Raw genomic sequence first — 15,435 nt, 5'->3', positions numbered from 1 at the left:
CTCTCATCGCTCATGGACAATCGCGACGCAAGCACAACACAATGTGGAGGTTAAAATACATAAACAAAAAGAAAAGCAAACAGCTGATACTTGGAGGAAACTGCAGGAATTCTTTTAGTTGGATCATCAAAAATCGTAGGAATAGTTGTTGATACAGATTTTTGAGATCTTAGACCAAAGAGGGAAGAGCATCATTTTTGGGTAAGGCCAAATTCCTAGTTTGGTATGGTTAACTGAACTTCTGCACGTAGTATAACAGCTCAGGAGCCTGGCCACAAAACGGCAGGCTAGGCTGGCCAATGGAAACCTGGAATGAATGCTAAAGTCAGCTAGGTAACCATGAAAAGCCGAAAACCCCTGGCACAAAGTGGGGGATTATCAGAGCTACTGGGTTCCAAGAGGCTCAATCTTCCTGCTGACACCTTCACTGTGTCCCTGATGGAATCCACCAAGCGTGCCTTGCCAGAGAAGGCACACATGTGAGGAAAGCACTAGAATCTTTCAGAAGTGTTTCAGTGACTGTCTTCACCAGAGTGAGATGCTCATGGAAGGGACTGGCTTCAAAATGGGATTCTCATCCTTCCCTGGGATGGAAGGAGCCTCAGAGGCCAGAGTCTCCAGGGCCCAGACATCTCTAGTTGTGGATAAGTCACTGGGAAGCTCCCAATAATAGGAATGGGAGGCAGCCAGCACAGGTGAATTAAGGGGGCCTGACTAGACTGCGAAGCTAGAGAAAGGGCCTGTCTGCATCCAACCGCCAACGTGGGTCAGTTCATGACCCAGAACCCTTTAATGTTAGGCATGTGAAAGGAAGAACTTCACATAACATCAACACTAATATACCAGAAACTTTCTCTTCATCTTCTCCTAAGAATTTACACCACTGACCATGGTAACTCCACTGGGTAAAGGAAAATACACCTTTGGGGATCTAGCAGGTTCTGGCCTTAAGCTACCTAATCCCTGGGAACCTAGAATGCCACTATTCTACGCTAGTTAGAATGGAGCCTTTGCAGGACAGGTAACAGAAAGAGTTTTGGCCCAAACCGTACTTACATTAGGAAATACCTACTTTCCCAATGTATGGTTGGAACAGCTATCTACAGCAAGTGGCAGAATACTCACACTGGCCTCTTATCCCAATGAATAAGAAGGACCATTAAAATAGCAAGAGCAAATGCAAGCTGAAGCAGTAATCTCTTTACCAAAAGGCTAAGAGGAGTTACAGAGGTCCTGAGTCTCTAGGTGAGTTCTAGAAGTGCTACAGAAGACTGTAAATTGCAGAATGAGACAGTACATTTACATGTGTGAGTTTAGTGATGGTATGAAGCGAGTGCTCAATGACTTCTAGCATTAACTATTCTGATGCTTCCTACCACCACCTCCCCACATGCAAGCTACAAAAGAAACTGGCATAAGAGACCAATGGTGTTTAAGGATGTCAGTGGATTATAATATACGAATCACGTAGAACTGCCGATTTGTAGGTGCTTTTCCAGACGCACTCTCCTTTCCTACAGATTGACATAACCACTGGTACCTGGAATATAGCTACTGATTAATAGCTATATCTTTTTCCTTTATAGTGCATGAAGACTACATGAAGAAGTTCCCATTCTCATGGCAGGAGCAGCCTGAGTGATAAATCATCTTGACATCTATCTGATGTGATCTGGTTCATCAGGATTTTGTCGGTTTCACAGGCCATCACCCTGAAAACTACGCTGATGGCATCAAGCTGACAGGACTTGAAAAGCAGGAATATATGTATGTTAGATGTACATGTTAGACATAAAAATAAAAACAGAGTGGCCTGCCACTTCTGCCAAGTTTTCTGAAAGTCAAAGGCCTATGGCATGTCAGGATATCCCCTCCAGCATAAAAGACATGCTGCTATTCCTTGTCCATTCCCCCCCAACCCCCTAGGAAGAACTGATGCTTGTTGAGCCATTTTTGGATTTTGAAGACAGCATATATCACATGCTGGTGTCCTGCTCTGACTCATTTATTGACTGATCTAAAAGAGAAGGCTCTCTAGTTAACCCAGGCCACAGAGAAATAGGCTCTGGTTGATCTTGTGGGGCCCTAAGTGTCTGTGCTTAAGGCTAAGCAGGAAAATCATAATGCAAAACATTAGGATTTGGAGACAAAACCATGATCCTGTCAGCAAGATCATGTTCCTAGCTTAGCACTGGGCTCTGGTAGAGACTATATGCCTGACTGTGGGTCACAAGATATGAGAGTGACTTCAACTGCCCATCATCAATTAAGTATCACATGATTCCATAAGCCACAAATTTGGACATGTCCAACAGAATTCTACCCCTAGATGGAAGTAATGTGTACAGGACACTTGCCACATAGCCACTCCTTCAACAGACACTGAATTCCAATGAGATCAACAGTTAATGGAAGAAAAAAGTCCAGCCTGGTACACAAATGGCTCTGTGAGATGTACTGGCCCACTCTAGAAGTAGACTGCTATGGGATAATCTACTTAAGGGATGACTCTGAATGAATATAAAAGAGAAGTCCTTCCAGGAAACAGAACTTCAAGCAAGGTATCACACTACCTCACTGGAGGTCAGGATCTAAGCCGATCCCTGGATGGTGGATAACTGGAACAAGAAAGACAGGAAATATTTATGCTCCATGTGTATGCTCACCAGACAGCACTCGCTGTTAAAAATCCAGGATATGTTGCTCAGCCCTTTCCTTCACTGTCCCAGCGCTGGCCCAATGAGCCCGTGAACATAGTGGCCGTGGTAGCACAGCAATGGGGCTCTCACCATAATATTTGTTTCAATTTGCCTACCATGCCTCCAGGAATACCACCTCCATCCAGGGGTTTAACGGAATGTTTTACCTCAGGCAATATTCCTCTAAACAACTCACTTTACAGAAAAAGAAGTTTGGCCTGGGGTCACAGCCGCTATTACCCAGAAGCAGTGGGCGCTACAGATTATGAAAACAGCAGAGTGCCTATTGGGGACCTAGCTCTGGTGATAAGGCTGGTGTATTATCTTGGGGGATGAAGTAAACGTTTCAATGAATAATGAGCACTAAACGGTGTCATTTTTCCAGTAACCAAAAAATGAGTCCAAGTTATTTCATTAACTCTTTCCTAGTAAATGGTGTCCTACTTTAACTCTTGCTTTCTTTTTTATCTATTCTCCACTTTGTAGCTAGTGATTTTCTCAGAGTGCAAATCTGACCTTATCACTCTCTTACTCCCCTAAGCCCTTCAGTGATGGGAAAAGATATGAGGGGTGACTCACCTACCCAATAACTATTCCTTCCTTCCTCTTTGCTACTATGGCTCCCATTCTGTAGAGTTGTTTGCCTATCCCCTATATGACACAGGAATAATCCAGACTGATCTGAGTCAGTTGTAGTAAGCTTATTTTTCTCTTACTTGGGGCTGATTTAAGAAGGAGTTTGCAACAAGGGAAGTCTTCAGAACCTCTTGGGAAAATTTTCCTCCCTGATAAAGGAGACACACAGGAAGAAACAGTCATCCTTTTCCCACTGGGCCTCGTTATAACTCCATGTGGCACTCAGAACTGAGGAAGCCATTTTGGCAACAAGAGGGGAGCCAGTCTAAGAGATAAAGTTGACACATGGCCGAGTAGGAGATGTAAAGGAAACTGAGAGTTTAATAATGCACAAGTTGATCAATTAGCCAACTCTGGAACTGCTTCTCTATGTCCATCACCTCTCTATAATTACCACAATCTTATATCAATGTATTAGCACCTCTGATCTTAACCCTTGCAGCCCCTAACTGTACTCCTTGAATCTACTCTCCCCCTGGGATCTTCTCTATTTAGCAGCCAGATATATTTCTTCCAAAATATAAATCTGGTTGGTCCATGGCTTTTCATTTCATTCATGATAATCTACAACATCTACAGTCTGGCCCAGTCTTCTTCCATGGTTTCCTCTCTTGCTACCTCCCCAAACCTTTGCCTTTAAGCCACATGTAGCCCTTTTTTGGTTTTTCAAATGTGCCCTTCTCTTACCCACCCTCACTAGTGATAGTTTGGCTCCTCCTTTACCAATGCCCTTGCCTATGATTAGGTCTCAATTAAAACATAGTATCTTCAAGGAATTTCTGAACTGGGATCAGAATTGCTGGGCTGGTCATACCAACTGGTAGATTCACAAACATGTTCAGCTTCTTTAGGGAATTATTAAAAACAAAACAAAAAACTACCCCACATGAGGCCTGTGCTCTATCGTTTTCCATGATCCTCGTTTCTATACTCATTCACACCTACTGTCTGTTACTTATGACACTCTGGGACCCGTTTCAGACCCCAAAATGCCACCTGTTAATATAGACTCCTACAACTATGCACCAGTCTTTCATGTCCTATATTGCTGTCTGAACTTAAACAGTTATTTTCGCTCTTGTTTATGGGGATTTCCCTACTAGGTGGCAAGTTCCCTGAGTGTAGAGACTGGATCTTTTTTTGCTCCCCAGCAAATCTCTGGCACCTAGCACGTATTAGATGCTTGATAAGTATTTATTAAAAAAAGTAACAGATGCGATGATGAATGGATGGATGGATGGGTAGATGAGAGAGTTAAGACAAATCTTATTTCATTTCCTATCTATGATCACATAGGAAAGGAGTCTAGTAGAAAATTTCTCACCTCTTAACCCATTAGAAAACCTGTTTTCTACCCCATGACTGAAAAGGCCTGACCTTTGGTCTGCCTTCCTCCCTGCCAACACGCCAGCCTCAGCAAAGAACTCACGTTGAATTCCTCTCTGAAGAGCTTATTGTCATCAGCCATTCTCCGGTTAATCTCCTCTTCCAGCTTGTCCACGGGCAGGGGTGGATACTTCCTGTTGGTGCTTGGGGACCTGGCCAGAAGTGGCACACTCTGGGGTTCTGCAGTATACAAGTGGGGAGGTTGGTCAGGTGCTCTGGAGACCAAATTGGGGATTCTACCTCATGTACCAGGCCACCAAGGACTAGGTCTGCTTTCTTCAAGTCTTCCCCCTATTCCTTGTATGATGGGGAAACCCTTTATTTCCTGATTTTCTTCTCCACGAAGGTTCCCCATGTCATGAAGGGGTGCCTTACCCACATCCTCAGTGCGGCCATTGGATAAGCGGAAAGAATTGGAATGGCTCCCAGCTTGCTTGTATTTCTTAAACCTATAGAGAAAATGTTCATAGTGAAAAAGTAAGCACAGAGTCAAGAGACTCCAATCACTGGCCTTATATTTCCACATATCAATTCAGCTTCCTAAACCTCCTTTACTAAATAAAGATGTTCTTTTAGAGAGGGGTCCTGCACATACTGAGGCAGCTCCATTTCATGGTGACCCAGTGCTTCTGGATGCTCCTGCTCATCCTAAGCACACTAGAATCCAACCCAGGTGCCATAACAGTATATTCTGGCTTTGTAGGGCTCCTCCATGTGGCTCCAAGTGCAGGACTCACTGGAGATGACCACCACACCAGGTGGGGAAGGGCTAAGTGGGCAGTGGAGGGGAGATAAGAATGACCCTATCAAACAAAATCCTGGTATTTCCCCAGTGTAGTCAGGAAGAAGCCCAGAGCTTCAGAATGGGTGGACACAGGTCTGGCCACAAGTCTCCTGCAGAACAGGGGAGACTTATGACAAACTGGAGGGGTGCATAAGGTTCCCCTCTCTTTATCCCTGCAAAACAACAGAGGGAGCACAGAGCGGCTTAAACCAAAGATAAGGGTGGGGTTAATCCTAATCAGCCAGGGCAGTAACTTCAACAGGAAAAGGACAAATGCACCTTCCTTTTCTCTCCCTTGGGGTTCCCCCTCCTGGTTTTTTTCCTCCCTGTGGGAGCAGTAATATCTAGAGGACACTGAAGGAAGAAAGGGGAACTCTGTAATTCACATAGTTCAGTTTAGCGCACTAGGGTTAAGGATCCTAGATCCTAGGTTTGTCCCAATCTTCCCCCAACGAGAAACAGAATAGGTCTCTATTTACCACATCATCTCCAATCAGGTACTGTTAGGGATGCTTCAGCAGGGCTAGATCTAAGGGTGTTAAGTCACCCATCAGTAATAACACAGACTATACAGCTTTTCCTTCAACCTCAAACAACCATCCTGGGCTTTAGGTTAAACTGGAGTTGAGGAACTGAATTTGGGCAGATGGAAGCAAAGTGGGGGGGGGTGTGGCTAGGTCTTGAAGAAAAGTATGTAGAGCTTTTAAACTGTTTCTATGTAGAATTTTAATCTTAATATTATAGAACATTCCCCTCTATTCTATTCACTGTCCTTATCTTAATATCTTCTGGACTGTGTGGGCTTAATGAGACCCTGGTGTACTGAAAAAGAATCCGAGAGAGTGCAGAAGCTTTAGAATTCTCACTTTAGCATTTAACATGCTCACCTTAACATGTACAGAACTATGATAATGAACACAATCACTAGCAGAGAGGACAGGGCCACCATCACTGCAATAATTGGCGTCTCATCTGAAATTGAGAGAACAAAACATGTTATTACCATTGTGTGCAATGGAGGGCTCAAGTCAGCTGCTCAGGGAAACACCCAGATAAGGAAGATGGGCTCATTCCATGCTTCTGTAGCTTTCAGGGCATAGACAGAGTGAGTGAGAGAGAGAACATTTCCCACAGCTACCGCAGGGCCAGTGTGGGTGGAATGGGAGGGAAAAGGTAGGGAAAGGAACCTAGAGTGACTCGCCTATCCCGTCTCCGACTTGTACATTTGTTTACTGTCTCTCCCTGGATTAGAATAAAAACCCTCTGAATGTTTCTTTCAAAGCCACAGAGCCTAAAACAGTGCTTCGCACATAAAAAATACTCAAATATTTGAAAGCACAAACACATCAATCCTGATGGCAGGCTGGGTGTGCAGGGCCAACAATGTGCTCTGTCCCAGGCTCAATGGGCTCCATCTAGAGGAGGATGGGAGAGGAAGGAAAAAGGACAATTTTCCTATCGTAAATGCAAATAGTTTCCTGGCACAGAGAATAGTGTTCCTGATTAAAGCAGGGAGACATTATTAGATCCTTAAGCACTATGTACCTAAAATGCGGGGTACTCTTTTCTACCTCTTTCCACAGCCACCTTTTACCAGGAGCCCAACTATAGCAACATCTGGCTTGGAGACAGAATGACTCCTCCCTTCATTCCACAGGGCCCTGCTTCCTATCCACCCAATACTTAGCCTCCTTTCTCATGGCGGCTGACCAGGTGCTGACTCATCTTCCTCCAATCCCACATCCCCAACATGAACCACACAACCAGTATGAGTTTATAACTATCTTCACCATTTCCCCTTCTGCTAAAAGGGAGGGCATGTCCCTCCCATCTAAAGGTCAATCCTGTCACATATGGTCTGGATTACATCCATTACTGTCACCTCAACAACTTGTCTTCTTGACCAGTAACTATGTGCCAGGCACTGCTTCAGACTCTGGGAACAGAGAAACGAGTAAGCAGACAAGTGTCCTGTGAGCCTACATTCTGGGGGAAGTAAACATACAATTTCATACAATTCATAAACATACAATTTCAGACAGGGACAAGTGCTTTGAAGAAAAGACGAGTAACGGGATAGAGACTGATGGGTTGGAAGGAGTTATTTTAGAGTAGTTCGGGCAGGTCTGAAGTGCTTACACTGAGCAGAGGTCTGAATAATGTGAAGACGTAACCCATGCGAAAATCTGGGCAAGGAACTTTCTAGGCACAGGAATAGCAAGCATAATACCCCTTAGCAGCTTGGAGAGTTCAAGAAATAGCACAAAGGCCAGTTTTAGTACCAGATGTGACTGGAGGGGTGGGCAGGAATCTGAAGACTTGAGGCTTTGTACGCCATGGTAAGCAGTGTGGATTTAATTTTGAATGTGAAGAGAAGCACTATGTGATTGGAGGAGTCTGAAAAGGGCAGAAATATCACTGGATTTACATTCTTTTAAAAGATCAGCTAGCTAAACTGACTCATAAGCAGTAGTCATGAGGTGGGAAGTAATCCAGCAGAATATGGTGTCACAAAAGCCAAGAAAAGAGTTTTTCAAGGAGGGAGTAATCAATCAGATACTACAAAAGACTAGGTAGGTGAGTTTTACAGAGAAGTGAAATTGGATTTGATAAGACAATAGCTAAGACTGTTTTAAGAGTGGTCTCAGTTGAGTAGTCGGTGAAGCAGCATAAATGGGGTGAAATAAAGATGGAAAGAAAAGACAGTGAGATATCAACTCTTCATTTGAAGTGAGGACTTCTACCATAAAGAGGTGCAGAGAGAATGAAAAGCAACTGGAGGGACATGTGGGATGGAGGTTTTGTTTTGTTTTGTTTTTTTGAGATGGGAGGTATTATACCTTGTTTCTTCTTCTTTTTTTAGATTTTATTTATTTATTTGACAGAGAGAGAGAAGAGAGCAAGCACACAAGCAGGGGGAGCAACAGAGGGAGAGAGAGAAGCAGGCTCTCTGCTGAGCAGGGAACCCTATGCACGGCTTGATCCCAGGACTCTGGGATCATGACCTGAGCCAAAGGCAGACACTTAACCTACTGAGCCACCCAGGCACCCCACCATGCTTCTTTGTTGATGGCAATTTTCAAACACACCCTGGTATGCAGCTGTCATCTGAAAATGAGCATTCAAACTACTCCCTCCTCTTTGAAGAACTTTCATTTCTTGGTTTCCACAACAAAGCATGCTTCTGATTTTCTTTCTATCTCTTGGCTGCTCCATCTCATTTTAACCTCCCTAGCTGTTCCTCTCTAACACAAGGTCTCTAAATGTCTGACTTCCTTAGGGCTCTGTCCCTAGCACTCTTCTCTGCACTCCAGCTGATCAGACAGATGGCTATAAGCGCAAATGATGCAGTAGCAAGTCCCATATTTGCACTGCCTGGTCAGATCTCTCTTCTGAGCCTATATGTCACCCCCACTTAAATTTCACAGGCAATGCAAACCTTCCATGTCTAAAGCCTTTCCCTCACCATTCAGTAGAGAACACTACCATGCACCCTGCTGGTCAAGGAAAAAAATGTGGATATCCCCTTGATTTCCTCTTACTTATCATCTATATTCAATTTAGCTGCAAGTAATATGTTTTAGGGCTAAAATCAATGCCTCCAATTTGTCTGCCTTTTTCCATTCTGTTGCCAACACTGTAGCCTCAATCCCTATCCTCTCTCATCTGGATCATAGTAAGCCTCTGTCCACTGCTGATCCTTTCTCCACAAACCAGGCAGAGTGGTCTCTAAGAAAGCAAGCCAGATCATATTCCTCTCTTATAAAACCTTTTAGTTCCCAAGCCTTTAGAATGAAATCTAATAACCTTACACCAGCCTAAAACAACCTCCCCACCAGCCCCTGCTCACCCTATCTCCTGCTATGCTTTCCTTGCTCACTCCATTTTGACCACTGGCACCCTTCATGCTGAGTTCCTTTCTTCCTTAGGCCTTCAAACATGTTATGCCTTTCTGCTTTACATAGCCTCCCTCCATTCTTTGCCTAGCTACCTCCTAGTCATCCAGTTCTCATTTCAAGTGTTACTCTTCCCAAAGAGGTCTCTTCTGACTTCCTACAACTAAATTACGATCCTAAATTTTAGTTTCCTTAGTGCTAAAGTAAGTTATGTGAAGGTTAAATGAGATCATCCACGTGAAGTTTTTGGTGCAGTAAGCAGCACACATTATGTACTCACAGTCAGTATCGGCTATTATCTTCCCTGTTATTCTCATAAGGCACAGTTATTGCCCTTGGTAATACCTCCCACACTTTATAATTATATATTTATTTGAGTATAGTTGATTAAGGAGCGTCCCTCCTTTATACCATAAATTCCACAAGGGCAAGAATTACATATCTGCTTTGTTCCTCACCATATACCTAAAACCCAGAAAAAATTTCTCACACATTTGGCATTAAACAAATACTAGACTAATGATCTATCACTAAATAGGTCTTTGTTAAATGCCAATCAAAATGTACACCAGGCATTAAAAGAAGGTAATTAGAGCCATCTGGCTTAAGATAGTGAACTGAATCCATAATTTTACTTCTTTCTCTTCCCAAAAGTATATTGAAATGATAGAAGAAATATAAAAATACTAATGGGGGCGCCTGGGTGGCTCAGCGGGTTAACCCTCTGCCTTTGGCCTGGGTCATGATCTCAGGGTCCTGGGATCGAGCCCCACATCCCGTTCTCTGCTCAGTGGGGAGCGTGCTTCTCCCTCTCTCTCTGCCTGCCTCTCTGCCTGCTTGTGATCTCTGTCTGTCAAATAAATAAAATATTTTTTAAAAAATTAAAAAAAAAATAAAAATACTAATGAATGAAAATCATTATCTGGAAGGCAACAAAGTGGCATCAGCAGATCTGAAACAGGGATCTGTAGAAGACAATGAAGAGGGACTGACTGGACTGCTGAAAAGATCAATCAGAGCCACAGAGCCAAAGAGCCTTCAATTGAAAGGTAAATACTAGTTCAACCAGTTTGGGCCTGGAAACACCTCAAGCTTAGAGTAAACCAGGACTGGGAATGAGAGGAGGCCTTGGGGTAGCAGAATGCTACCAGTGCAGGGCCAACACATTGACAGGCTGGGTAACAAGCTGTGGTGCCCCATCCAGACTCACTGGGAAAACCGAACCCTACACAGACTAGACGATTTGTCAGAGAGTGCTGATGGTTTTTCCCCCTGCCTCAACAGAAGTTGTACATATATTTTTAAACTCTGTATTACAGAAAACTTTCAAACTCACATATGTGTAAAGAGAACACTACAATGCATCCCTGTGAACTTACCACTTTACTTCAGTGTTAGCACTTACATGCTTTTCATCTCATCTCAATGGTTATGTCTTGAAAACAGGGAAACCACAGCCCAAATGTAGCCCACTGCCAGCTTTGCATTCATTTATGTATTGCCCATGACTGCTTTTGCACTACAAAGGTAGGGCTGAATAGATGTGACAGAGATAGTATGGATGCAAAACTGAAATTCTTTTATTATCTGGTCCTTGATAGAAAAAAATCTGCTGAACCCTGATCTAGAATGTTAATACCACCCCTGCTCTTATACAATTCTAGGTCAAATATCACCTTTTGTGGGTAACTGCTCATTTCTTGCACTTCCATAACACTACGTACCTACTTTGCTACAACACCAATCCCACTCAATTAAAGTCATAGATTATACGTCAATAAAATTACAAATTTCCGGAAGGCATGGATTTGAGATCACATCCAGATATCCCTGCACTCAATATTTATTCTTTCATTCAATAAATATTTACTGAGTGACTTACTGTGCCAGGCAGGTCTTGAGGGTACAGTAGTGAATAAATCAAAATTCCTTACCCTTATGAAGCTTACATTCTAGTTGAGGAGGAAGAACAAGAGGTAAGTAAAGAAATATATAATACAGATAGTAATGAGTGCTATGAAGAAAAATAAGGCAGGGTAAAAGAGAAAATGGGGGAGGTTGTTCTGTAAGATGGGGTGGTAAGAACAAATCCTGAATGGATGGATGGATGGATGGATGGATGGATGGAAGGAATAAGTAAAGCATGAACAGTGCAGTATTTTTTTTTTTTTTGAACAGTGCAGTATTATTTATGACCAATAGTAGTAGAGTTGACAACTATAAGCAATAGGACAAGAAGAGTCAGCTACCAGATACCTTAGAAATGAAAATGATTACAGTTAGTATTTTAGCACTTACATAGCAGACACAGAGCAAAGCACCATACATATATCATTCAATTCTCTTAAGAACCCCAACATAGAAACCACTATTAACCCTGTTCTATGGGTGACAAACTGAGCACAGAGATTAACTTGCCCATAGTACAAAGCTGCAAATCTAAAGCAAAACCACAAAGTTACTCTATTCTCCTGACTCTTCATACTCTACATAAACCAATACCACTTTAACTCTTCCAAGCTTTCAGGCCAAAACAGCCCTCTGTAATAGAAGTAGTATTTTATCCTTTGACATCTGAATTACATCTATGTTTCTGGGACAGTTAAGGACAATACAGATAGTAAAGATGTCCTCAGGCCTCTGTGAGGGAAGGAGACTCAGATCTATTAAGAAAACAGGAGAGACCTTACAGCTCCCTGTACCAAATCTCAGACTTAGAGATAGGCTCAGGATCAAGTCACTCTCCTAGGGTCCTGTCCTAACTGGACAGAGTCATCATCTCATGTCTCAGGCTTGTCCTGGTCTAGGTCTTTGGGAGGTGGCCTTGCATGATGCAGGCCGGTGTAGGCAAGAAAAGCACAGTGGTCTATTCCTTGGCCTACCCCCGCCTCCTCTCCACTATCCATTCTAGCAAATTTCACTTCCTAGACTCAGGCTATGGGGACAGCGTTTCAAAAAAACTAAAATGGTACTCTGGGACAACAGACGTCTTATTTGCTATATCCTTTTCCCAAGAAAACAAAGGGTAATGTTATTCTAAGGGCTCACGTATAGACTGGTGAGTCACCTAAAGATTCAGACACACCTTGGTCAACTACAAAAATAATCACTGAAGTAAAAGCCATACTCCTTTAGCCTCAATCCCTAAAGTCTGTTTGTCTCAACTCTATGCTTTTCGATATTAGTATTCATCATTTCTCAAAGGCAGAGCTGTAATGTTTTAAGTATTTCCCACTGGCTTTAAAAAGAGCAAAAAAAAAAAAAATAATCAGGTTGACTCAAGAGCCCAACCAGTGGGTTGAGCCCAATCTTGTCTTGGGCCAAATTATCATTCAGAAACTAGTTTCTATTGCCCACCTAACTTCCCTGAGGCCTCTGGCATTATCTTTCTGAAACAAAATTCTGACCATGTCACTTCCTTCCTTCCCATCTCCAGGAGACACCCTGACCCTTGAGCTCACTGTATTAGCAGGTCCATTGTGCAGAGAGGCTAGCTCTGGCCACTCTCCACTTCATGTGCTTCAATTGTTCACAGTTCCTCAAATACTTGACTTGCTCTCCCATGTCTCCTTGCTTTCAGCCTATCCAGTGGCTCCTCATTTTTCTCAGTCACTGTATTAATTTAAAATACCCAAAGTTCACCTCCATGCGTCCTTCCCACTCTCCAGGCATGAGTCTTTATGTTCTCTCACAGCACTTTATGTGGTATAACCAAATAACATGTAGCTGAGTGGACTTTGATAAGCATCAAAGTCCTGTTCACAGGACTGTTCATCAGACCTGTTCATCGAAACCTGTTCACAGGTTTCTTCCATGAGACAGGGAATAGTTTCTTTTCTTTCTGGATTCCTTAGCATCTAACAGGTAGGTACTGAATGAATATATAATTAAAAGTACTTAGGGAAAGCCATGGAGTTCACAATAATAATGTCATTTACTACAATGATCAAAAAATACTTCTTTAGAAAGCCAGGAGGAGTAGGTGATCTGATTTGAGAGCTGAGAAACCTGAATGAGCCTCTGAGATTCAAAAGAATGCTTATCCTGCCTGGTTCTAGAACTCTGTAGTTCAAGGACTCCTTCAGAAATGTTTAGAGGATACTCTTTCCAGACTTAAAACAAACAAACAAAATTAAAAAACCAGGACGCCTGGGTGGCTCAGTTAGTTAAACATCTGCCTTTGGCTCAGGTCATGATCCCGGGGTCCTGGGATTGAGCCCTCTGTCAGGCTCCCTGCTCGGTGGGAAGCCTGCTTCTCCCTCTCCCTCTGCCCACTCATGCTTACTCTCGCTCACTCTCTCTCTCAAATAAATATATAATATCTTTAAAAAAAAAAAAAAGGTACAGTGCAGGAGAATAGCTAAATGTTTACAGTCATAGTGGAACGGTTGCAAGATGACCCTGCCCTGGGAGCTGTCTCACACAAAGGCTCCAGGAGGCATGGAGTGTCCCTGTGTCTGTGAGTCCCAACTGACCGGCTAAGATTCCCAACCTCCTGTCTCCCATCAACAGGAACAGTAACAGAGTGGTGGGATGGCAGGAGTAGCAATGTGATAGCCAGCTCCTGCTGAGCAACTGCCATGTGCTGACCCAGCAGTAGGCCAAGCACTTTATATGTGTTACTTCTTTCTCCAAAATAACCCTATGACAGAAACTGTGTTCCAATCCTATTTTGCAAATGGTGAAAAGAAGCACAGGGAAGTCAGATATCTACCTCACCCTGCTGGTAAGTGGTAACAGTCAACTCACGAACTGAGATGGTCTCGCCTGAGTCCAGGGATTTTAACCACTGCATACACAGCTTGTCCAAATATTCCACAATGCCACTCACTTCCCAGCCTTAATATATATATCAAGATTATTCAAGAGCATTTTCTTACACAGGAAAACCTCTGAATAGATGAATGAGAGTATGCATCACTATCCTGCTCCAACTTCAGGAGAATGGGAAGTAGATGTTACAGATTCCCCTTCAAGACCATTCCCCTAGCTGCTGTGAGGGTTAGTGTTTAACAGTTCTCATTAAGTCCTTTCCCAGGAAGTACCCTTGGCCTAAGAGAGTAGCCTGGCCCAGGGGAAAGCCCCTGCAACCCCCATTCCAGCTCCAGAGCTTTCTGCAGGACTGACTAAGGCCTTTGCTGCCTTGCTCTGATCATGTGGCATCTCATGTCATCTCCCTCAGTACTAGTGCCTTCAATGCTTTGCAGGTGCTATGGAGAGAGAAAGTACTCTCCAGTAAACCTGCTATCTCAGAGTCTGTTCTCTCTACAACAAAACTAATAAAACTGAGATATAAAATTAGTGAAGACTGAAGAACAACTGAAGAGTGCACTCATGACCACTGATTTCATGGGGAAGAGGTACTCAGGAGATAATGCAAGAACTGGATTTAATGCATTACTGTATATTACACAAATCATCCAAATTAACACCAATAAAACGCTTTAAAAGAAAAGCTGATTACAAAAGGAAAAGTGCTGTGATTCCACTTAAATTAGGTGGCTAGGATAGACAAATTTATAGAGACAGAAAGTAGACTATTGGTTACCAGGGGCTGGGAGAAAGGAGATATGGGAAGTTACTGTTTAATGTTTAGAGTTTTAGTTTGGGATGATAAAAAAGTTCTGGAGGTAGATGGTGGTGATAACTGTACAACAGTGTGTTAATTTTACTGAACTATCCAGTTGGAATGGAAAATTTTATATGATGTATATTTTACCACAATTAGGAAAAAAGCTAGTTCTATTGGATAGTGTGATATATTTAAAAAATAATACACATGATAAAATAACCAGCTTCTTAGACTTCAAAAGAAAGGAAGCAAAGCTGCCTGCCTCCCTTTGTCTCTTTTTATTCCTTTCTGTTTTGACAATTAAAACACCAGCCATTGCTATTCAAAAGCATCCCAGAGACCAGTGCAGAAAAACTTATAATTTAATGCATCTGTATAAGATATACTTTGCTTAGCAAAACCATTATGATGAAAATATTTTAAAATAATTTGCCTCATTTCTCAGAAAGCATTTGGTTTTAA

General features: G+C 42.7%; 1 protein-coding gene across 3 annotated transcripts in view; it reads right to left on the bottom strand.

Moving 5' to 3' along the window:
* LOC111141437 (protein tyrosine phosphatase, receptor type A) overlaps positions 1–15,435 on the bottom strand; it is a 150,138-nt gene that overhangs the window by 40,520 nt on the left and 94,183 nt on the right. For all 3 annotated transcript variants that reach the window (XM_022493991.1, XM_022493992.1, XM_022493994.1), the window contains 3 exons: positions 6,393–6,477; positions 5,097–5,170; positions 4,765–4,901 (listed from right to left, as the gene is read on the bottom strand). In XM_022493991.1, coding sequence (XP_022349699.1) covers positions 4,765–4,901; positions 5,097–5,170; positions 6,393–6,477 — 296 coding nt within the window. The remainder of the gene's footprint in view (positions 1–4,764; positions 4,902–5,096; positions 5,171–6,392; positions 6,478–15,435) is intronic.

The sequence above is a fragment of the Enhydra lutris genome, unplaced genomic scaffold (genome assembly GCF_002288905.1).
Source record: "Enhydra lutris kenyoni isolate GAN:26980312 unplaced genomic scaffold, ASM228890v2 scaffoldscaffold6, whole genome shotgun sequence".
Taxonomy (NCBI): Eukaryota; Metazoa; Chordata; class Mammalia; order Carnivora; family Mustelidae; genus Enhydra; species Enhydra lutris.
The sequence above is the reverse complement of the archived record's forward strand: the minus strand, read 5'-3'. Positions and strand labels throughout refer to the sequence as shown.